General features: G+C 46.3%; 1 protein-coding gene across 1 annotated transcript in view; it reads right to left on the minus strand.

The window, feature by feature from the left end:
- Window positions 1-25,146, minus strand: part of FRMD4B (FERM domain containing 4B) — a 138,219-nt gene that overhangs the window by 58,530 nt on the left and 54,543 nt on the right. The window contains exons 6-7 of the mRNA XM_087825112.1: window positions 3,689-3,745; window positions 2,688-2,710 (exon numbers count right to left, since the gene is read on the minus strand). Coding sequence (XP_087681238.1) covers window positions 2,688-2,710; window positions 3,689-3,745 — 80 coding nt within the window. The remainder of the gene's footprint in view (window positions 1-2,687; window positions 2,711-3,688; window positions 3,746-25,146) is intronic.

Consider the following 25,146-nt stretch of genomic DNA (forward strand, 5'->3'; position numbering starts at 1 on the left):
TACTCTTAAGGAAACATGGCCGGAAGCAGAGTAAGGACAGAGGAGTGTTGTTTTCCAAGGCATTCTAGGGAGAGGAGTTGAGTGAAGCCATGGAGGAAAAATAGTACAGAGTACGTGGAGGAAAGAGAAGAGAGATGTAAACAGCAGCACATGGAAAAGAAATGGATAATGTGGGTTAAGCAGAGCCTTGGATGCCAGGTTAGGGTGTTGGAGGGTGGGTCTGGGCAATGGGAAACGGTAAGAGATTGTTGGAATCAATAGTAAAGATCAAGTTCATGTCTCAGGAAGCTGGCTGGGGTTATGTGCAGGGGGCAGTGTGCGATGGCGTCAGAACTGATCTGGGGACTCACTGGTCATGTGGTAAAGGCTCTTAGGCCTGCAACTGTCATCTATTAATTTGTTGAATGGCAGTGATAATAGTTATAATGGGACTTGAATGAAATCCGGGATGGGTGTTTTACATAATGTCATAAAAAGCACTCACATAATACACACACACACTTTTATGGCGGGGTCGCCAGAAGAAAACTGTCAGAGCAATCTGGGGTTTGATGAGAAGGTCAAAAGAAGGGAGCTGACAGGTGGAAGATGGAAGGGTGATCCTCAGAGCTGATCAGAGAGAATGGTGGTGCTGTCCAAGGCAGATGGTGGAAGACGAGAGGGCTGGGGCTGGCGTGCTGGTGCGTTCAGCTTTGGAAACACTAACTTTGAGAAAGAGGGGAGATATTCACAAGAAGTGGGTAGTCGATAGCAACCTTAAGACTTAGATGAGATTTGTTTTAATTGAAAAAGCCATATTGTCCTGACCTAGGAAAGTATTTGAGGCCTTCTGGTCTATGTTTAAAACTCAAAGTAAACTCAATGAAGTTCTAAAAGCCAAAAGCTGCAGCCCCCACGCGAACAAGAATAAAGTGGAATTTGGAACTGCCCCTAGGTAGTCCTTGCTAGAAAGCCCAGTTCCCTAGAAGAAAGGCCCCTGCCTGTGGACCTCTGCGTCCTCAGAGCCTAGATGGGTGCTGACACAGTTCAGGCATGCAGCAGAGGTTCCTGGAGAGAGTGATGATTTTGCATAATTTTAACTTAGTGGTATCGAGGACGAATACATTTCATTTCTGCACTTTGCCTCCTTGAAGGAATTTCCCTTTGCTTGCTCCCACCTGAGAAATATCACTTAAGAAAATAATCACAGATAATCACAACTACACAAAGCTGTTCACCACAGAATTATTCATATTAGCAGAAAATGAGAAGCAGTTCATCTTGGAAACGATGGGAGTGGCAAATCATGCCCATCAGTTTGGCGGACTAGTGAACTGGCAACTGCAGGACCCGCTCTGAGCACTTTGTACATTTTAATTCATTTAACCCTCATAGGATCTTATGGGGACTATACTATAAATATAAGCTCCATTCTACAGATGAGGGGACTGAGGCCTGGAGAGCTCCAACAAGTTGCTCCAGGTTACACAGGTAACCAGTGGCAGAGCTGGGATCTGAGTGAGGCTGTCTGGTTCTAGCATCTTTGCTCCAACCACTGTACGCTGTGTCAAGGTATTTTATTTTGTCTGATTTTCTCCAATTAGTTTTATAACAAAACTTTGGAGGTAAAATATACCCTCTCCATTCAGGGAGGAGACCAGACAGGGCGAGGGTGGTAGTAACCAAAATTCTGCTTCATTGTAAACCAAAGACAAAAGTCCACATTTCCTACTCCTCGCATCAGCAAAGCCGATGCTCCTAAAAGGACCTCCAGGTCGTTCACCGCCCGCAAAGCTGCTCTTCTCATTAATCCGCACTTACAGACGCGGACACCGAGGCCCAGGACGGCAGCCGGCTCCCTCGGGCATGCTGCTAATCTCGCGCCTCCCAGTCCCCTGCTCCTGCTGCTCAGCATGACCTGGGCGGTTTCAACACTGGGCCCCACGTCTTCAGCCCACTAGTCACCCAGGCGGCACCGGGCCGGGCAGGAGCTAAGGCCCGGCTGTGCGGCCAGCGGGGGTCAGGCGAGAGGGCCGGTGCCGGGCGTTCCCTCCCAGCCCGCCTGCCGGGGGTCCTCCCCAGGGAGGCTGGGGGGCCCGGCCCGGCCACCGCGCGGGGGGGGGCACCGCTGCGGGGCCGGGGCGGGGACTGGCCTGGCCCCCCAGCAGGCCCGAGGCCCCCCGAGCGCCCGGCCCGGCCCGGCCCCCGGCGCCGTTTCCGCTCGTGGAGCGAGGCTGCGACCTGCGAGGCCCGGGTGTGACCCGCCCGCCAGTGACCCGGCGGGAACCCGCGGCGGTGGCGGCCGCCCGCAGCTGCTGGGGGAGGGTGCGGCGGGGAGGCCCCGGGGCGCAAGGACGCCCTGTTCATCCCCAACCGAGCGGCCGAATCTTCCTGCGTTTAGGGCACAAGTCTCCAAACACAGGCTTAGTACAAGTTCAAAAAACCAGCCCAGGCTGCGGGCGCTCTTTATAGCGGCTTCGCCCTGTCACCGGACGACAGAGCAGCACTTCGAGGGCTCCGCCGGCCATTCGCTCCGCTGCGGGTGGACTGAGCGAGCTCGCGGCGCGATTCGCGGAAAGACGGGTCTCCACCCGGGGCCGGCCCCCGCCCCCGCCCCGCCCGGCGCCGCCTCTCTTTCGGTTCCGCGCCCATCGTTATTTAGGACAGCGTAAAAGACTCACGGTAACGTCCGAAAGGAAACGCTTTACCTGGTGTAATCCCCCTTGGCTTCCTGGAAGAAAAAACAAAGACAGAGAATCGGTTTGCATTTGAGTTCATTAAGCTAAATCAGTTTTACCCTTGATCATTTACCCGCTTAAAGTTCCCCAGTTTTGCTTTGCTTTGAAGGGTGTACCCCAGGAACCCTTCCCGAGGCCGCGGGGAGACGCGGCGCCGACGAGGAGCGCGGGCGGCCCTGACTCTGCTTATTCCCGACGGAGCGGACAGCGGCGCCCTGAAAGCCGCGGCCGCTTCTCCTTCGCGCCCCCGGGAGCGCGTGGTGGACGCGAGGGCGCCGGGGCGAGTCCTCGGCGGGCCCCGAGCCGCGCACCCTGTCTGCCCCACGCGCACCCCGTTCGCCTCACGCTCGCCCCATGCGCACCCTGTCTGCCCCACGCGCACCCCGTTCGCCTCACGCTCGCCCCATGCGCACCCTGTCCGCTCCATGCGCACCCCGTTCGCCCCACGCGCACCCCGTTCGCCCCACGCACACGCCGTTCGCCCCACGCGCACCCCGTTCGCCCCACGCGCACCCCGTTCGCCCCACGCGCACCCTGTCCGCCCCACGCGCACCCCGTTCGCCCCACGCGCACCCTGTTCGCTCTTCCCCAGCCGGCGCCGGCGCGCTCGGCACCCCGGCCACCCGCGCCTCGCGAGGTGAAGGGCTCTCAGCCCAAGTCTGGGAAAGGCACACAGAAGTCACGGGGTTTAAGCGGGAGCTGCAGCGAGTCACTGCTGCCCCCCGACGTGGCCGCCGGGAGCGCTCCCCCGAGCAGGCGCGGCCTCGCGCAGAGCGGCCTGGACCCCCTTCCTCCGAGACGCGCCTCCCGCGCTCCCCGCGCTCCCGCAGGCTGTGCGGGCGGCGAGCGGGGCCCCGCAGTCCTCACGGGCGGGCGACCAGCGGGCTGAAGCCCGTCGGCCCGGCCGGGCAGTTCCAGCCGCGGTTGGCTCACAGCCCCGACGAACGCGCGGAGCCGCGGGCGGGCCTTACCTGCAGCGCCAGCGCCGCCAGCCTGAAGACCGTCTCGCTGTCGACTTCGATGTGCCCCTGGGGAGGGAAGCAGAGCGTCAGGGGCGCCGCCCGCCCCGCGGAGCGGGCGCTGCGGGTGGGGCGGGTCGCGGCGCGGCCCGTGCGGGCCAGTGCGGATCCTACCGCTGCGCGCGGGGCGGGGCGGAGGCGCCGCGGGCTCAGAGGAGGCTGAGGGCGCTGTGGGAGAGAGTGTGCGTGAGTGTGCGTGCGTGCACTAATCAGCCGTGGGAGTGTGTGCGTGTGAGTGTGGGATGTGTGCTAATTAGCTGTGAGAGTGAGTGAGTGCTAATTAGCTGTGGGAGTGAGTGTGTGCGTGCTAATCAGCTGTGGGAGTGAGTGTGTGCGAGTGTGCTAATTAGCTGTGGGAGTGAGTGTGAGTGTGCTAATTAGCTGTGGGAGTGAGTGTGCGCGAGTGTGCTAATCAGCTGTGGGAGTGAGTGTGAGTGTGCTAATCAGCTGTGGGAGTGAGTGTGTGCGAGTGTGCTAATTAGCTGTGGGAGTCTGTTTAGAGAGCATGTCTGGGAGGAACAGGAATGACTTTGAGGCTGAAAATTCAGACAACTTCTAAGAATAATTTTTATCTCTACAAGTTCATTTTTAAATTCTAAAGATTTTCTTAGATTAGTTCAGTGCTTTCCTGAGAATTTTTTTCTGTGTCATAGAATGCTTATTTTGGTACATACACAATGCAAATGTTATTAAAAATACAAACTCACTTCTGAGACAATGATGCATTATTGAATTGATATTTACACCACTATAGGTAAGATGCAACGCCTTAAAAAGCAGTTCTATGGGCCCTGGCCAGTGTGGCTCAGCTGGTTGGGGCATTGTCCCCAGGCACCGGAAGGCCGTGGGTTTGATTCTGGGTCAGGGCACATACCTGGGTCTTGGGTTCAGCCCCAGGTTGGGGCACGTATGAAAGGCAACTGACTGATGTTTCTCTCTCACATCTGTTTCTCTCTCTCTCCCTTCCTCTCTCTAAAATCAATAAACATATTCTTGGGTGAGGATTTAAAAAAGAAAAAAAAAGCAGTTAGAGCAAATGCTTCAAGGACTAAAATTCTGTTGCTTTATAGTGAAGTTCGATGAGCTCCAATTTATCATTTTTCCATTATTTTATTTATTCATCCTTCAAGATCTGAAATTAAAATAGAAGTTCTGGGCCTCAGTAAACAGAAATGCTTTTTCAGTAGCCTGGTTGGGATGCATAACTGTAGTGGAGGGAGGGTTGCTTCTATCAATACTCAAACGCACCTTCGTTTATTTTGTTAAATATAGTAACATATGTAAATACCATCACTGCATACATAATATATTGCAACAATATGTGGTTAGAAGGGTCTCTATTTAAAAAAATTCCTGGTGATATTCTAGTTTGTAAGCATCCACATGTAAAAACAATTCCACGTCACCCACCCCTTGCCCAGGTCCTGTATAAATTAGTACCTGAAGGTGCAGTGTTTAACCACATGGAGCCCAGGGGCCTGGACACTGCCCTGCGCTCTCTCATTCCCCCTGAGAGTCCAGGCCAGAGGGTCTCCCTGACACCAAGGGCATCAGTGGGGGTGAGTAAGTAGTTCGGAGTAAATGCACACTCAGTGGGTTTACAGAAGCCGGTAGCTTGGGGAGGAGTTCTGGAAGGATTATGCATTTCTCTGAGGTTTCTGAGTGATTTCAATGGGGTTCTCAAGAACAAAACTAAACGAAATGAACTAAACTAAACTAAACTAAAGCCACAAAATGAAACAAACCAAACACCCAGGACATTACAATGACAGCAGTGATAACTAGCCATGTTTCTTTATATTTCAAAATGAACACAAATTAACTGCATTCCGCAGCATCTGAGTGTCCCTTCTGAAACCCGAGGCAGGATCTGCTTCAAGAGTCTCTACTTCACAAAGTAAGGGGCCCAGCCTTGGAACCTGAAGCTCCACTGTTATCTCTAGAAACAATCACACAATCAAGAGGAGCCAGGCTGCTGGTAGGAACCAATGCCCTCTGTCTTTCAGGCAAGAGATGTGGTTTTCTAACCTGGTGAAAGACGATGGAGCAGTTAACACAACAGGTGAGGTAGGTATTGATCAAGATTACATTTTAGAAAGGTTAAATTCCTTACTTTCAAAGTAAAAGAAACTCATGTAGAGCAAGGAGGGAGAGAGGGGAGATTCTAAAACATTGCTGAATTTGAAATTAGGCTCAAACTCAAAGTTAAAGTCAAATTTGTCTTAAAATCTTAGAGAAGAGAGAAAGTGGATTATTTGGGGTATGAAAATGACTAAGGTTGAATAAAATATATTGAAAATATTTGCCAACTCCTCTGACCCCCTTTGCCTTATCAGAACCTTGGGGGAGTCATTCAGACAATATTTTAGACACCAACTTTTCAATTTAGTAAATGAGAGTTCAGCAGATAAAAAGACCTCAAACAGATACTCTTAAGGATGCTGCCAAATAATTCTCCACCTTCAAAGGTCATTAAGTATTAAAAGTACTGAAATGTGGAGCTGGAGCAGGAGAGTACCAGGCTCAGACAGCTCCAGTGTGGGGAGGCGACTGTGCAACGGGCCTACAGACTTTTCCACCTACACAAGTGGCCCCACCACGATTCTCGTGGAGGAGGGCGGCGGTGGGGCAGAGGGGTGGGCCCTATCAAAGTCCAGGGAGACAGAGGAAGCGGAATTTGGCAGAGCCCCACATTCTTTCATACACCTCAGTCCCCCACCCCCAGTTAACCTCTGTTCTGGAAATTCAAGGCAACCTATACGTTTAGTGTGGAATTCACCAAACCATGTATTAACCAGAAGTAATACTATTTGCCTGGCTCTCAGCAACTTCACATGGTGAAATTCAATTAAGTCTTATACTGAACTGTAGAATTTCATGCCTGAAGTGTAAAAGTTCTGTAGAAACTGCAGTCTGCTCTAGGACAGAACATGTCTTTTACTTACAACCATAGCAACGAAGGTAACCTTATAGGTACTAGGCAAGCTAACACTTGAGAAACGAATCTCCTCAAAGAGCGAGGTAATGGGATCCTCCATGGGTTTCCATGACTGTCAAGGATAAACAAAGAGAGCAGAGAAGTCAGGCAGCTGATGTGGCTGAACGCACGAGGTCATATGAGACAGGCCCAGGCCCTGGAGCTGCTCCCTCATGGCTAATTTAACTGGATATGGATTCAATCACTGGGTCACTGGGTCAGGCTCCACATTGGACACCTTAGTTTTGTCCTTGGCTTGTTGGCTCGTTTGATCGAGACATCATGCTAATGAGGTGAACTCTAGGTTTCTACTTCCAAAGTAGGAGAACAGAATAAAAGAAAGTTTTAGGATTTGGGGGTGAATTTAGTTAAACTCTGACTCCTGTGATTTTACTGATGATGGCACTCCACAGGGACATGATCCTCAGGGCACTACCGAACCCCATAGCCGATGTTGACTCTGGACTCCCAGCTCAGTGCTCTTCCACTCTGCCATGCACTAGTTAACTTGCTATGACTCCTGTGCAAATATCTCACCAGGAATCTTCCAAAGACATGCTTTGGTAAAAACTAGAATCAGGTAGATTGGAAAAATGACTCCAAATGCCACTTCCACTGTTGGTGGGACAATATGCCATCATCAAACACACACACTCACAGAATGGGAAAGCTATTTCTGAACACTCATCATGCTTTTCCTGTATCCATGCTGTTCTCCATGGAAACTTATTCTGCGCTATAGTAATGGAAATTAATAAAGGACTTAGAACTACTTGACAAACTGTTGGGAGACCTGAATTTGCATCCAAGTCTGTTACTAATTACCTATCTATTTTAGGGTTAAGTCTACAACAAAATTAACTTGTAAGAACACCAACAAATAAATGTAAAAGAAATGAAAGAAACAGAAAATTACCACTTGCAACAATTACAGTACTAATTGATTCAGAGAAAGACTTTAATAGATAAAAACTATTGGGTCAAAGTTAGATGAGAAACAGGAGAGGATATTTACATAATCTCAAGGGAACTTGCTGTAGGGGAAAATAAATTAAGAAGGGGAAAATGGTAACTCTTTATGGTGAATTAAAAGCTGACAGATACTGCCTAACCAAGGAATAAAATATCATCAATAATTGGATAGACCAGCATCATGCGTCTTCTGATGGTCTGCACAGAAGACACAGCCTCATTTACACACAGCACTGTGCGGTAAGTGCAAATGTTTCACCAACAGAAATGTGGGGGTGGGAGGGGGGAGCCCTGAACTGTAGCATTTTGTTGATTTTCATGGTGTAAATATTGCCACCTTGGCTGATTTCAAGCTATAAATATGACATCACAGAACATGGCTCTGGGAAGAGACGTGAGAACTGGCTTCCATAGCTGGCACTAATTGGCTCCAGCATACCACTGGGTAGTGCCCCTGACAAAAATACATCACCAGATCTCATCATGAGGAACCATGAGATGATCCCAAACTGAGGGGTATTCTATAAAACAGCTGGCCCATAATCCTTAAAAATGTCAATGTGATGAATGCCAAAAAGGACAGTTCCAAAGCCAAGGAGAACAGAGTCATAACAACTAACTGCAGTGCATTATCTTGGGTCAAGAGGAGAAGTTGTTATAAAGGGCATTATTGGTACAGTTGGGTTGTATGTTAGGCAATAGTATAGATTCAATGTTAAGTGTTCTGAATACGATCATTGTTACATGGTATTTATACAAGGGGTGTCCTTGATCTTAAGAAATATTCAGGGAAATATTTAGGGATAAACAGTGCAACCTACTCTCAAATGGTTCAGGGAAAAAAAATGACACTTATTGTGGGGAGGAAAGGGAAGGCGTGTGTGTGTGTGTGTGCGCGCGCGCAAATGTGGCAAAATGTTAACAACTGGCAGAGTTCTTTGATAGATACACTGGATTTTTTTGTGCTATTCTTGCAACTCTTCTGTGAGTTTGAAATTATTTGAAAATGAAAAGTTTGTTTAAAAAAGGACCTATTTTCCTGCAGTGCAGGATATCTATTCGTCTTGACTGCCTAGTACCCTTCCTTATTCTGAGCAGAATATCCCATTCTTCTGGAGAATGGATCCTTTCCCGACTGGCTCCAGGACAAACACAGTCATCCTTCTGTGGACAAGTGATGGGAGCTGGTCCAGAGATTTTCCCAGACAGTTTCTAATTGAGGACTAGGAAGAAAGATCTCTCTCTGGGCACAAAGTTGGGGGAGGCGTAAACCAAAGAGAATCACCAATGTCCGCAGATGGAGAGGAAGGGCTTCTTGACACTGGTAGTCAATAGTATCCACTCCTCATCTGCACCAGTCTTTAGAGTCTGGTTAAAATAAAAAAAACTGGCAAAAATGATGCCTCAGATGTTGCTTAGCTGCTTTCACTGTGGTTCACCACTAGACCTGCCGACAATGCAAAGGGCAGATGTGACAAGGACACAGATGAGTCAGTGGGGGCAGCTCCCCGGAGCCTCTCTAATTCCTTCTGTGGACACGTCTATCTGGAGGAAGCTGCCAGGCTAGAGAAGCCCAGGTGTATGAGCTGAGTCTTCGCACAATTAGGCGAGCGGAGGGGCCGCGTCAACACTTAACACCTACCTACTGCCTAACGAGGCAATTCTTGCTAGGCCGAGAGGCATACTTCCCGGTGCCAGTTCCTGTTTTCTGGGGGTTGTCAATCCCCTGGAGGCCAGGCCACAACCACCACGTGTGTATCCCTCCTCCCCATGTGCGAATGAACCCATACCTTCTCCTCTTGTCCGAGCTAGTTGTGAGAGGTAATGTTTATGGAGGATGGCTTCAACGATGTATTGCCTGTTCATTTTTCTAAAACAGGGTTTTGCAAACTTGGCACAACTGACATCCTGAGTTAGGCCATTCTTTGTTGTGGGGCCGTCCTGTGCAAGCAGCAGGTGTTACGCAGCATCCCTGGCCTCTACTCACCAGGTTCTAGGAATAGCCTCCCCTGAGCTGTGACTACCAAAAAACGTCTCCAAGGCCTCCCCTGAGCTGTGACCACCAAAAACGGCTCCAAGGCATTTCCAAATGGCCCCTGGTGGGCAAAACTGATCCAGTTCATTCTTTGTTTTATTCTTGGATTAAACTAGAATCATTAGAAACCTACAAAATTGAACCACAAGGTTTGTCCCAGGTAAAACAGCATTTTTGGAAGCCTATTTTGGCATTACTCCACTGGCTTCTGTTGATAATTGGTATAAGAAACAACCCACAACCCTCAGAGCCCTGGCCAGCGTGGCTCAGCTGGTTGCAGCATCTTCCTGAAGGGTCCTGGGTTTGATTCCTGGTCAGGGCATGTACCTAGGTTGTGGGTTTGATCCCAGATGGCTGGGGCACATGCGAGAGGAAGCAGATTGATGTTTCTCTTTCACATCAATGTTTCTCACTCTTTCTCCCTTCTTTTCTCTAAAGTCAATAAATATATCCTTGGGTAAGAATTAAAAATAAATTTTTTAAAAAAAGAAACAAACCTCTGAAATTCATTATTTTAAGAACTCTAGGTGTGTTGAGGATATAGTTCATTTCATCATCTAATGTCCCTTTACATGGACCCTTGGCGGAGTTCCTAATTCGTAGGACCAGTAGTGCCTGTGTCCCTTCAAGCAGCAGCTTTGTTTGGACCTTGATGACCACTGTGTGTCATGCCAGTGACCATAACCCCCTCTCCACTTTGGCTCTTATGAGAACTTGAATTTCAAATTCGTGGGCTCCATGCATGCTTAGACTCACCACGGATGTTTTCTACTAACCTTAACCCTGTTGGCACCTAATTATTTCTACCTTTATTTTCTCATTTACAGATAACCGATTTCATTGTGTACTGTGTTTTAGAGTGTTTTTCTACTCTATTGAGTACACAAAATAAAATGTACAAGTCTTAGTGTACAGCACAATGAATCTGACGTGTGTACACTCATGTAACCATCCCCCAGGCCCAGATATCAAACATTCTAATTTTTTTTGTCTGACGGAAATGTATGTATTTTTATAAACCACATCAAATCAGTAAAATTATTTTTGCTAATTAGAAAAGTATAAAACAATACTGCAAAACTGTTTGAATTTGCAATTCTTCAACTACTAAACAATTTGTGTATTTTCCTTGCAATTGCATTTTATTTGTTATTCTTGTGTATGAAATAACCCTTTGCTCACTTACCTGTCTGAGAACTTAGGTTTAATTTGAGCTACCAATATTAACACTTTTTCTTGTCTGTCGGGGACAGACTGTCCTCTAGCCTGTTCTCCTTAGCTGTGCTCGCTGTCTCCTGGCCTCCTGCTGGCTGTGCAGTCAGGTTGGACGGGGCCTCTCTCTCCCACTGCAAGAATCTGTGGGGCCCCCAGCAAGTTATATTTTCTGAAACTCAGTTCATCTGCAAAATGGGGAACAATAATGTTGACTTGACCGAGTTGTTAGGGCATGAAAGGCAGTACAAGTGTAAGCATTTAGCATAAAGTCTAGCCCTCAGAGACGCTCTCTCTGCCATTCTTTCTGCGCTAACGTTGGCATCTGCTTCTTACGTTCTTGCATATCAACACGTCTATGGTTATCTGCTTTGTTCTGGGACGCTGTTCCATCTCTGTGTAGTTCCATGACATTTAATCACTGTTCCATAACAATGTCTCAATATTTGATGGGCTAAATGCTTTAATTTTAAATAATCTTTGATAGTCTCTTTCATTAATTTTTAAAAGAAATTTAAAAACAATCTTGTCAGGTTTTTAAAAAGCTAATAATTTGTCTCCCTGAGGGGTAATATGTTTCTATTGAAATTGCTTTATAGTGATCATAAAGCTTTATGATATATACCATAAAGATCACATAATCCAGTGGCAGGGTTAATACTTAGTATTTTATATTTTCCTATATAAATGGACTACTTTTTTTCATTCTAATCTTTATCTAGTTATCATTACATAGTATTATTATTTTCAGTGTATTTAACTTATATTCAATTTCTTCACCAAAACCCATAACCCCACTAAGTTATTTCCATTTTGTAGGCACATAGTGGAGTTGTCTCCCATGACAATATTTTGGTGCAGTTCTTTGGCACTGGATGAAGAAGCCATTTTACTTAGCACATCGGGTCTGCTTTCTCTTATACCAAGGTGGTGGAGTGTAAGTTCGTTCTGGACCAACTTTTTGGCAGGGCCCACTAAAGCTTAACACGCATACCCACTGTGTCCCAGCAAGCCTGCTCCCGGGTACACTCCTAACAGGATGCTTACAGAAGTCCACTGGACGGTGGGCACTGGGATCGTCACGGCAGCGCTCTCTGTAACAACCCAGCACTGCAAGGTCCCCCAGTGCCGATCAATGGGTGATGAACGCTGGTACAGTCACACTACAAACTATTACTCAGCCGTGGAAGTGAACGAGCTGCCACAGCCACAGGACACACAACACGGGTGAATCTCAAAACATCTGAACAAAAGAAACCAGACATTAAAGAGCACAGGCTATGTGCCTCCAGTTGTATAAACTACAAATTCAGCCAAAACTAATAAATGCTGCTGCAAGTCACGGCAGCAGGGGGACTAGTGACGGGAGAGAACGCGTGAGGGCTTCCCAGGCGCTGGCAACGCTCTGCTTTGTTGATACTGACGCCAGTCACACGATGTGTTCAGTTTGTGGTGTTCATGGAGTCGCACTCGTACATACATGCACTTTTCTGTATGTGTATTATACTTCAGTACTAGTTAAGGAACAAACAAACGGGGCTCCTGATCTTTCCTGCAGCCCTTACCGCCTTGATGACGGCAGTCCCATCCCTGCTTGTGCAGGTCCGAGAGCCCGCGGCGCAGCGCGGGGCAGTGAGCCCCCTGGGCAGCTGTTTCATGACTCTGTCTGCACCTCTGAGTACGTTATAAACCTTATTTATTCTCTTTATCGTCTTCCTCCCCACCCAGCCTTGCTCCTGCCTGGAAGGTAAGATCTCTACGAGCATGGATTTTTAGCTCTTTGGCCCTAGCTCTCTCTCCAGGACCCCGACCACCGCCTGGCCCAAAGCCGGTGCTCAAAACATTTGTAGAATATCGCCTCAAGGAATCGTGAAGAGTCGACAGGCGTATTCGTGTGTCTTTTTCTGAAGGGAACGCTTCTGGTGCTTCCGGACTCGCTGTGCAGGATTTGACGGGTTTCAGCTCCGCGCAGGCCGCAGCTGAGCCGCGAGCGCCCGCCTCAGGCTCCCAGCCGGTGGCAGCAGCAGCGGCCTCCGCTCAAGCGCCGAGCACGCCGCGCGGCCGGATGCCAGGGCCTGTCACCTTTCTGGCTTCACTCTCTAAAAATGTACGCGGAAAGCAATACCCGTCTCGCAGCTTCGTGGGGTTGGGAGGACAGAAGGAAGACCGGATAGAAAGATGCTTTGGAAAAAGTGAGAACGCGCTTCAAGAAAAGCAAACAGTACAGGTGCGTTTGCGGTTTCGAGACGTGAGCAGCGTGCCCGCGGCACCCAGGCAGACGCCTCTCGGGAGCTTGGGCAGGAAGGCAGGAGCGGAGAGGGAAAGCCTGCAGCCCGGAAGGGAGGAGGGGGCGCCAGCCGGGCCACGCCTCCCCAGGACCCGCCCGCGTGGGGTGGGCAGTGCGTTTTATTTTAGGTGGACACGTAGCACACAGTTTTGCTCTTGGAATGAAGTTCCAACTAGTTTAATAGAAACCAGATCTTGGTTTCTAGTCCCATTCTCCGCTAAAAAAAACTAAGCGGCTGACCCAAAGCCAGGCAGTGGGAGCATTTTAAGCATCTCCAACTTTTCTAAATGACTGACAGAATGGATTACAACACACTGAAGACAGAAGAGTCCGTGAGTCCATGCTAATGTTAAAAAGTATTTTTCAAAGGTCGAGATGGAGAAGGGAAATTATTCTTTTCAGGTGGATGCTAAGAAACGTCGAAGGTGGCAGAATTAGAGGCTCACCACTTACAATCACTACAGTGCTTACTTAGCAAGGTCCCCAGTAGAGGCCAAGACCACTGGGGCACAGACTTGGGAAGGTGGGTAGCCAAACAGCCTCCAAGTGCCAGTTCCAGACGAGTGATTAATCACAGAGGGGAAAAGATGAAGAGAAACCCAGCAGATACCATAGCCTTAACCAAACCAAGGGGTGCAGTACTGAAGCCTCCGTGTGAGACACACTGAGAAGCACACAACATGACTTACGCAGTGTTCCTGCCACAAGGAAATCATACCGGGCCAGAGGCTCTCAGCCTTTGGTATGTAGCAGAATTACCCCGAGAGCTAGTAACGAACACAGAGAGGCCCAGGCTCGCTGAGGCAGGGTAGGACAAAACCAGTGTGGCTCTCTTTTCACCAAGTTCCCAGATGACTGAGACATGGTCACCAAGATACATGTTGGGAACCACTGAATTAGACAAATCCATATTTCACAAATTGAATTGAGAGAGATTCTGGAAAGAAACTGGCTTAGCTCTCAAAAATACCAGTGTAAGGAAAGCCAGAGGAAGCCTGGACACCTGCTTCCAGTTCTGGAGACTAAAGCGTCACAAGGACCAAACGCAGTGTGTGATCCTGGACTGGGTCCTGGATCAGAAAAGGAGAAGAAAGCTATAAAAAACACTACTGACACAACTGGAAAAATTCTAACAATAACTGCACATTGGACAATAAATGCTCAGTAGATACACACAATCTGTGAAATAAAACTCTAAACTCCACAACAGGCAGAGATCTGTTTAGCTCACTGCTGCACACCCAGCAGCACCTGCACAGTGCCTGGCACACAGTGGACATAAATATTTCAACACATTAATCTATACTTAAAAACTAAACCTTTGGATGGCAATGTTCTACCAAATTAGGCTGCAAAAAAGAAAATCATCAGGACTGAGTCTCCCTCCCCCCAATTCTTACTTTTACTTTCCTCCAATTCGAGTCCTTGAGGTTCCACTTTGTTCCTTTTCGGCCCAGGAAGAATGAGCTTGTCACATGGTCAATATCAGAAGACTGGCTCCACCAACCCTTTTTATAAACTCTTCCACCAACACATTTTCAAAGCAAGGGAGTGAATGTTTATGAGACTGCCCTGAAAATTAAAGGTGTGGTGATCTAAGGCCAAATTGTCATGCGATGCAAGAAAGGCAGGGAGCCTAACTAGGTCAGGCTCTGCTAACAAGCGTGGAAGTTCAGGGCTCCCACATCTGATAAGTACGCAGGGCGACAATTGGAGGACAGATGGATAGTCATCACCGAGCAAAGGCTTGGAACCCGGCTCCCAGCTGCTGGGCCCGCCCCGGTGCACTGCAAGATCACACAGCCGACGTTAATCACGGAGCCCTAATTGCTAAAAGCATGCTGGCACCGTTGACAATTACAATTTGAATTTGTAGTCATGGAGTGTTATGGCGGAAACTTGTCATGTATACTTTTTAAGAGCACAAGGTGCTTACTGGATAATGGAGGGGATTAGCGTGAGAAAAGATGGATCCGGAGCAAGGCAGTTAAGGTGATGGCGTTAGAGCTGAGCCTCTGAACACAGAGCCCCGCTGCGGGGAGAGGCTCTCGCTCTGGGTGTTTCTCAGGATTAAATACGCAATGAGACTTCTGTTTTCAGGACGACTGTGCATTCACCAGGCTGGGCTGAGTTTATAAGATTTTCCCAATGGGGCATATCACCTTGAAAGTATTCTCACCAACATTCTCCTTTTAGGCCATAATTGCAGTTATTTATGCTCAAGGGATTCTTATAAATGAGAACATTTCATAACAGTCCTCTTGGGAACTTTAGAATAATATTGTCAATAACAGCAACAGAAACAAGGAACACTTAAATGCTGATCATCTGTGCCAAGAGGTCACGAGGTGAATTCACTGAGTTCCCAGGACAACCCTGTGAGGAGCTAACCCCTGGTATCGCCTCACTGCACAGGTGGGGACACTGAAGCTTAGGAAGGTAGACAAGCCTAAGGCCAGCCAGCTGGCACACGGTGGGGCCAGGACGGGCTAGACGGCTGGGTCCTCCCCTTGGCAGCCCTGCCCCTCCCACATGGGCATCCAACCAGACTGAATGGTCTCTCCAAGGAGGGCGCAATCTCGGTTGGTTTGAAGTGCTCACTGATGTCACCTGTAGCACAAATAAACTGTGCTCATAAGATACATTACATGTTCTTAGCAAATTTAAAATGGTAACCATCTGTGCCCAGTTCAACAGGTTTACCTGAAATGGATATCTCAGCCTATTACCTAATGAATCCAGATTGCACAGCATTAAGTATTAGGCCTACTTAATTATGAAATGGAAGTCTTCTACTCAGTATCTTCTTCCTGAAAAATATAAAGATAGCCCTTAAGCCTCCTCCATATCTGTCTTAAGCAGGTTTATACTGCAGAGGGGCCATTTACACCTGCTTCTAGAATGGGTTAAAAATAAACAGAGCCCAGCGGCATGGCTCAGTGGTTGAGCATCGACCTAGGATCCAGGAGATTGCAGTTTGATTCCCGGTCAGGGCACAGGGCCGGGTTGAGGCTCGATCCCAAGTCAGGAGCGTGCAGGAGGCAGCCCATCGATGACTCTCTCTCATCATTGTTGTTTCTCTCTCTCCCTTCCTCTCTCTGAAATCAATAAAGATATATTTTTTAAAAAACTAGATGACAGAGAGATGATACGTGGACAGGTAAAGTGGCTGGATGGACAGAGACAAATAGTTGGCATGGGCAAATCTGGTTTTGGAAGTTTTTTTGCCATACTCCCTTTGAATACATGATTTGTGTCTTCAAGGATGTCACCTAAGCATTTTCAAGAGCTGGAAATGTACAATGAAATTTGATTTCTAAAATAAATTGAGAAAATATCTTACAGGGTCTTTTCATCCATACCTAGAGTTTAAAATTTTATCTTTTCAGCTGATTGAAACTTCTACCTCCTACTTCCATCCAAGCATTTATCATGGCATTTTCATGACTGTTTTTGAGTCATAATTTAACTGTAATGCTACTTTTATAGCCCATTTCTGAGATGATGGTTTACCAAAAGTATCAGCGCTGGGTTTAAATGTTTTAAGATAATTTATGTTAAGTGTTCCCATTATGAAATGCAGGTCTTCCGATTGAATTTTCAGTAGCTCCTTTCAATGAATTCAACAAATAATTGAGAGGCTACTTGTGCTGGCAACACATCCGTGAACAAAGATTTCATTCTGTATAAATTCCCCCGGCTGTGCCAACTGCAGGACATTTTCCTGTCCTCCATTGCGTGACCATGGCCTTTTACCTTTCTGGGCCCAAGGCTATTCACCTGAGGAATAGCAACTTCCCCTTCACCATCTCAGGGAGGTCCCTCAGGATTAAAATTGGCATGTGTTATAAGCTATTATTATGTAAACTTTGATTCTCATAATGCACAAGGCAGCATATATCTGAAAGTTTGTGGCTTAAGACACATAATTACCATGTTAGGGAAACACAGAGGGAAAGCCACATGAAACAGGGAAAGGTGAAATATTTATTGTAAAGCTTTCAGTAGCCCTTTAAAATACAATATTAGGTTTCTTTGTTCCTTCTGCACTGGCTCTTTTCCAAACCAACTCTGATGTTTAGTTTAGTGACTTCACTTGGTAAATATCAGTGGCCAGTTAAGAGAAGGCAGGCTCACCTCTCCACGGACAGAATTTACAGCCTGCAAAATCAGCTTCTGATCCTTTAAATTATTTTAGCATATTGAAATGAGCTTGAGGATTAACACACACACACTGACTTATGCAAACACTCTCAAATCCCAACTGCTAAAACTGTCAGGTTAGCAGATATCCAAATATATTTCAGTTCTTCATAACTACTCAAGTTGTTGGCTGTTGAACTAGGTGGAATAATCCCAGGGTGAGAGCCGTGAGTGTGATGCTGACAGTAATGGGTTGGTTACGGAGGCATGAGCTTCAAGCTCTGTTAGGTTAAACTGAGCTGAGACGAGTTCCTCTCACTTAAGGCATTATAAATAGGGGTAGTAACAGGTCTTTCCATGAATCTGTGCTTTAAAAAGTTTCTCTGACAAGAGCAGAGAGCTGGAACAGTACTAAGTTATCAAAATATCCCTCTAGGTTTTAGGAGAATGTTTCTCAAAAACCAGTCCCATTGCGATTACCCAGGTGCTCATTATTGACTGTTGGGATGGCTCATTTCTCCGAATTTTCCTCCATCCCTGCTTTGCCTGTATGGTACCGCTGGCTCTGCTAAGAAGGAAGCAGGAAAGTCCACGGTATTCTGGGTGGTCTGGCTGAGTGGCTGGCGTGGGAGACTCGGCTCAAATGTTTTAGGATTAACTGGACTCCCTCTGTATATATGCGCTGTCTTCGAGGCAGTCGAAAGTTGATGACTTACTACTTTGGAAGTCCAAGAAAAAGTGCTCGACTGTGAGAGCAGAAGCGCGTCTACCTATCTTTGCGGCTGCTTTCACAGTGATTCTCCCAAATGCCTCCAACAAGGCCAATGAAGCAGCAGAGGTGCTGACCGCGCCTGCTTTAGGGTGACAAAGGGGGCCCCAGCCGGCTCAGCAGATTCAAGTTTCAAGACACAAGCACCACACTGACTCTGGAAACTGAGTTTAGGAGCAGTAGCTCTATCGTAGGTGGTGGGAACAAAATAAGATTGAAAGCTGAAAAAGCCTTATTTTATGATTGTTACTCAGAACCGATTTTCAGTTTAACTTGATCTTTTCACAAGTTTATTTTGCAAAACTCGATCAATTAGTTATTAGTGTAAACTACATGTATTTTGCTCACTTGGCAAATATTTACTGAGGGCCTCGGTGTATGCCAGCTCTGTGCCAGTGGTGGGGCCTAAAGATTAGTAGCAGCTGACCCTGGTCCCAAGGAGCCAGGCAAGCTGTGGGGTGGCAGACACGTAAACAGACAATTCGACACAATGAGAAGAGAGTCAGAAGAGTTTCAGGGCCGTTGGAGGCTGGGAGGACGTGACTCCCTGTAGGAAGAGGTGGCATTGTGCGCACAAGGCCAGGAGACAACTGCTTACAGGCGGGGGCTCTGGAGCTGAGTTCTGAAGGAGTGGAAATTTGCCGCAGGGAAGTAAAGGGAGGGAGAAAGGCATCAGGCACAGGAACAAGAACATAAAACGGAGAAAGACCTTCAGCGGAGGCCGAAGCATATGAAGAAGGCAGGGAGCCTGAGGAGTCAGGGAATGAGGAGTCATTTCAGGGTGACCACAGGGTGTGTGTGGGAAGAGGCTGGAGTGATAAGCCAAGGCCCGTGTGTCTTATCAAGGGGCTTGACTTGGAATAGTAATAGTAATAATAGCAAAAATATTAATAGCAAAACACCCTGTGTGCAGACAATATTCCATTTACCATGCATATATTAACTCACCCACTGACGTAGGAACTATTATCCCCGCTTTACAGTCAGTAAAACTGAGGCTTAAAAACGTAAGTAAACGCCTGGGTTAGAGCCAAGGCCATGCTTTTGAACCCAGGTTACCTGGCCTCAGTCTAAACTCAACACCAATGCATTATATAGCTTCTCGAGGGAGCAGGGACAGGCTAAGGGGTCACGTGTGGGAGGGACGAGATCTTGTTGACTTTGTGTTAGAATGCCTCAGTATTGCCATCCATTTGTTCATTCTGTAGTCATTCACATGTTCCCTTATTTATCCATTCAATACATTTTGCCTAACATCTAGGTAAACACCTGGGGATTCCAACACAGAGAAAGCCTGGTCCCCAGCCTCAATGTGCAAGTTTATATTTAACGAAGCAGACACGAATTTTCAAAGTGCCTCTGCAGTCTGTCCCTGTGCTGCACACTCATCCTACGACACGAGCACAGGGAACACAGGGAGAAAAGCGGACGCGATGAGGTCAGCGTGGTCAAAAACACGAAAAGGGAAAAGTCTAACAAAAAGTAAAGTACAGGCAGCAACTGATCTCAACTAAGAAAAATTACACTCAAAAGAAAGAAATAGGTCAAAATAATGCAATTAATGCTCTAGTATTGGGATTATGTGTTAATTCTTTTTTTTTTATTGTTTGTACTTTTCTGAATTCTCTAAATTTTCTATGATCAGAAAACACAATTCCATCAGCCGTCTTTAAGAGGAGACTTTTGCTTTTCTAGATGAAGCAGTTTAGGAACATTCAGCTCCCACGTTGCCTTGACCAGTGAGGAAGACGGCTGAGTGTTTTTCTGATGGAGAGAAAGTGATCAGCGAATGTCTTACTCTCTTCCTACGGCTTTAAACAGGCCAAGTTTAATGAATACACTGATTATTTTTGTTTTTCTGATTTAAAACTAATTCAAGCTTCTTGTTAAAAAATACCAGAAAAGCATTATTTAGAAAGAAAAAGCTCTTCCATAAAATCTCACTCCCAGAAATGAGATTTACACTATGCTATAGATTTTCCTAGTTTTTCCTGTGAGTACATTTTATATACATAAAGTAAATAATAAAGTTAAAAGCAATCACCCAATATTTACTGTTCCGTGGCTTAGTTCTTTGTAACTTACCGACGTAGCCTGGACATGCCCACATGCCAGTCGAGGAGGGCTACCTTCCCTCTCTAATGGCCACACAGGTTCCTGTGACATGAGTGACTTGTACTTTATTTAATCTCTGTTGAAGTGTATTTAGGCAGCTTCAGTTTCCTATTAGTAGAAATAATAATCTAAGATATTTTTATATTTCAGTAAGTGTTGCATGGGATTTTTTTCCTAAAGTTGGTGGAGTGCGGGGTGGAAAGATATACTCTTATTTTTAATGGACATGGGGCCAAACTGCCCTCCAAGCCATGTGGACTTTTAAGAGAGCTTTGGAGGGGGGCTGGGAGTGAGATGGAGGGGTCAATGGGGGAAAAAGGAGACTCCTGTAACACTTTCAACAATAAAGATAAACTAAATAAGTAAGTAAGTAAGTAAATAAATAAATAAATAAATAAAAGAGAGCTTTGGAGCCTCCACATTCAGAGTTAACCCAATGGCACCAGATTCTGAGGACGTGATGCAATGGGCTGCATCACTCTGAGTGTGATAACAGCGGGTTTGGGGTGACAGTGAGAGTCTCACCAAGTCTACTAATGAAAGGACACGCCTTGGTCAAGACATGGGGCAAGAGGGCTGATAACAATAAACAGGATTGGTAGCCTTGCAGTAGCTAACTTTTGATGGGATTACTAATGTTTGGCTCCTTGGTACCTCTGCGTTTATTCCAAGTACAAAGGGATGAGAGCTACTGAGGAAGAAGGGCGCATAAGGAAACCAATGAAGGCACCCGGGCCCATTCCTCCTCCGCCTCCATATGGTCTCCTGCTCCCCCTGCAGCAGACAAGGTCCCAACTGCCTCAGCGCCCAGCCCAGCATCTCGACTGGCTCCTAAAATGTTTTATTTAAAGAATCAGAATAGACCTAGGTTTTATCTTACGGCCAGCTCTAACCTAGGGTAATATTCAGGATACTTACATTGATATATTTTTGCTTTATTATTTAATACTATAGTATATATTTATAACACCATTTTCAAAAGTGTGGTCAGTATTGTTTGAAAGAAGAATTTCACATGCAAATAAGTTTGGAAAATATTAGGTTAAAGATAATTACACGTTTGTATGTTGAAGAACTTCTTGAAGCATTTAATATGTCAAAGCATGTGGTAAATATCCAACAAAGTGGTCTAATATTCAAAGTTTCTTAAACTCTTTTGATATGAAAATAGCTTATGACCATGAAATAGATTCTTGAGCTGTAGATTTAAGGCAAGCATTTGTTTCTGTGTGTATGTGATTACAAAATCCTGATTTTGTGTGTGAGAAGAAAATATTTCAAACTGCTTTTCATATTACTGTAGGAAGGAGTAACAAGTAACATCAGGATTCTGGGTATGCTCAGTATCTACAAGGTCCCAGCATCTTCCACAAATATTATATCTTAGAAAGTAACAGCAGACATATTGCCTTTAAAATGAACACAGTGCACACCTACACACAAATGTACAAATGAAAGAATCTTTAGGACAGGCCGTGGGAGGTACCAGTGCCAAATATTATACGACTGGTAACGAGCACTCATCCGAAACCCTAGCCCTTCGCAGGAACAACGAGCTTTTACTGGATGAATAAATGAAGACTATTTGTCTGGAGCCAAACTGCCTAATGATTCCTCACTGCTAGTGAGCCACTTAACCAGGCCACGCCATTTACTGTACTTATGCTCCCGTTTCCTCCTTTGTGAAAGTACTAATACATAACAGGAGGGTTTTGTGAGGGTTAAATGAGTTAGTACACGAGCGAGCTGTGCCTGCCCCTTGGAGAGCTCTGGCGAGGTCGAGCGGCCCCCAGCCCCCGCGCACCACTGCCGCAGGCCACCTCTCAAGCCACTGCACCCCACGCTTTCTGCCTTCCCAGTATTATAATAATTTTATACACACCAAGAGACAAGGTGGCCGATGCCATTTTAATTTTCCAAGCATGTCTGCAAATCACTGATTTAAAAAAAGGGGTGGTAGTGACAAATGTGGATTGACCACTGAAGTCACAGATACGGTCTGAGGCCTGCAAAGCGGAAACGGGACAAGCCCACAGTCCCACCTGGTGCATTTGGGCTGTTCGGAGCCTCAGCCCACACGCCGAGTGCTCCCACGCTCCCGTCAGTTTTGGCATTCCCCCATCACCACCGCCTGGCACAGGCGCTTGTTTGGTGAAGGGGGGTGTGCCCTCTGCATTGTCACCAAGGAAGCCAAACAGGTTCAAGAGGCCTCACCTGAACGACAACTCAGACAACAGCTCTCTCCTGGGAACACTTGACCCGAATGGCAGTTCCTAGCTTGACGGCAGGTTCTGTCCCGACGTGAGTGCTAATGCACTTCTGAACTACCCTTCCAGATTTGCTCTGTCCCCAGCCCAGGCTGGGAAGGTCAGGTGGCCCCTAACTCCCAGAGGCACCTTATTAACAACAGTGAGCTGAGTGTCAGCATGTACAGGCATGTTTGGAATAAGAGAAGGACTGAGCTGAAACGCAGGGTACCATGGACATGCCCATCCCTCCGCGTGCGTGGGTAGACGGCCCTCATCCATGGAGAGGCAGGAAATGCAGTGGGTAAGCTCACGGACTCTGGCTGGCATCACGCTGCCTGGGATGAATCTCAGCTCCTCCATTATTAGCTATGGGACCTTGTGTGTGTTACGTAATCTCTGTACTCAGTATTCCCACCCATAAAATGGGGGATAATAGAACTTACCTAGTAGGTAAGTTACCTAACTTAGCTAATAGGGTTGGCGTGAGAACAAATGAATGGATACACAGAGTAAGTGCCTTCCAAATCATATGTACTCAATATGTGTTAGTTGCTATGACTATCTGACTCTGTAACAATAGTCCCTGAGTTCTAAGTTACTGAGGACACTTTTATCTCCCCAGAGCAATAACTGAAAGGAAGCTGAGACAAATGAGAGATGCTTTTAAGGGCCAGGGACTCCGACGGTACAACTTGCCAAGGAAACTTTTCCCACCTACAAGCTCTGTGACATTAAACAAACTACTTAGCCCCTCTGGGCCTCCTCCTTTTACTTGTAAAAGGGGATCATAAGTTTCCTTCCTCGTGGGCTGTGGTGAGGATCACATGTAATAAATGTGCTTAGGCTGGCACAATGCTGGCACACGGTGATGCACAGGAAGACGTCTCCTTCCTCCCATCCGTCTCAGAGCTGCAGTGAATTCCATACCTTCCTCTGCTCTCCCGTTCTTAAGGTGAAATGCCCTTTTCTTTCCTAACTGCCAGTAAGAGAGGAGAACTGAAAGGGTACCTCTCTAGTGTCTTATCTCAGGACCTGGACTCGTATTTCTAAGTGAAACTGAACATGTATTGAAACACTCTTCTTTGTTTAACATGCAGCAGACCCCAGGCCCTTTCACTAGTGTTCAGGAGAAGCACCGAGGACCTGCTGAGAAGGCTGATTTCAGTTCCCTCCTCAGTTCTGACTGTGGTCAAGAGTTCACTCATTAAAAATGAGCATTTGTTAGAAAGCTGATAAAAACAGTCAAAAGTCGCACAGTGAAAAATGCTGCCCTAATTTTACTTTGAAATGGGAAAAAATGACTCAGTGAGGTAAGTAACTTTCCTAAGATCACACAGCTGGTAGGGCTAAGAAGCAGCCCCAGCCCTGAGCCTTTCCGTAGCATTATATTTCCTTTTCAAGATGAAAACGCAGTATCATTTTTAATGTAGTTTCTTATGTTGCAAGTTATTGTAGGTCACAGTGGGCAGAAAACAGAAGCACATAATCATTGAGTTACTTGATAAGAACAAGCATACATTAAACATACACAACTACTGCTGAGGTAGAATTTGTCTTGTGGTGACCACTTCGTAAGGTATATAGGTGTCCAGTTATTGTCTCTTACACCTGAAATTAATATGATGTTGTATGTCTTTAATAAAGACATACTGTGCTTTAATAAAAACATTGTGGTTTCTAATATTTATCCATTTTGTGTATTTTAATGCTGTCTAATATTCCACAGAGTAAATAAATCACCATTCTTTCTTAAAAACAAACAAACACAAAAAACACCAGAAGAAAAATTAAGAAATCCTCAAAGCATTTCCAGTTGTAAACAGCCTCAACAGGCTGACAGGTAGCAGACATCCAACAAATAATGCTTGAATAAATGTCCTTCTGTGCTCTAGCATGGTTGGATTTGGCCTATACACCAAAGCTTCATAATTAAAGTCAACCTGAACTAGTTTCCAATAGATTACTATTGATCTTTAATTGATATCTAAAAAGAGTAGAGAAAAAATCCAATGGGCTTTTGACTTTTAAAAGTATTAGACTGGATGTAAAATTTTCTTCTTTATGGAATCATTCTCGGTCATTCTTTGATAAAAACTAGAATTAGTTACTGAAGCATTATTATTATTATTTTTAAGTATGTCTTTACTGTTTTCAGAGAGAGGAAGGAAGAGAGATAGAAACATCAGTGATGAGAGTCATTGGTTGGCTGCCTCCTTCACAGCCCCTGAGCCTGCAGCCCTGACTGGGAATCAAACCGCGATCTCCTGGTCATAGGTAGATGCTCAACGCTGAGCCAGGCTGACTGGGCTTACCGGCGCATTATTAAATGTTGTTCAGCAATATCTAAAAAGTAATTGTTTAGAATTTTTGATGTTCAATTTGTCAGTAAATATAGGTGAATTTCATACTCACAACTAGTCAAATTATACATCAGGTTGGTCATCAACAACATTCATTTATTGTTAGTCCACAAAAATTCACGGAATACCCAGTTGGCACCAGACTCTGAACGTGAGTTTGTTTTGGAGTAAACAGAAGTGAACATTTTTCATCTTTTTTCAGACTAGCTGGGGTACGCAGACTCAGAAATGAGGCGCAGTATTTCGTTCAGCGTATTCCCGCGCCACCGACGGCCTCCTCACTGCCTTGGA

The sequence above is a fragment of the Miniopterus natalensis genome, chromosome 15 (genome assembly GCF_054644295.1).
Source record: "Miniopterus natalensis isolate mMinNat1 chromosome 15, mMinNat1.hap1, whole genome shotgun sequence".
In the NCBI taxonomy this organism is placed as follows: domain Eukaryota; kingdom Metazoa; phylum Chordata; class Mammalia; order Chiroptera; family Miniopteridae; genus Miniopterus; species Miniopterus natalensis.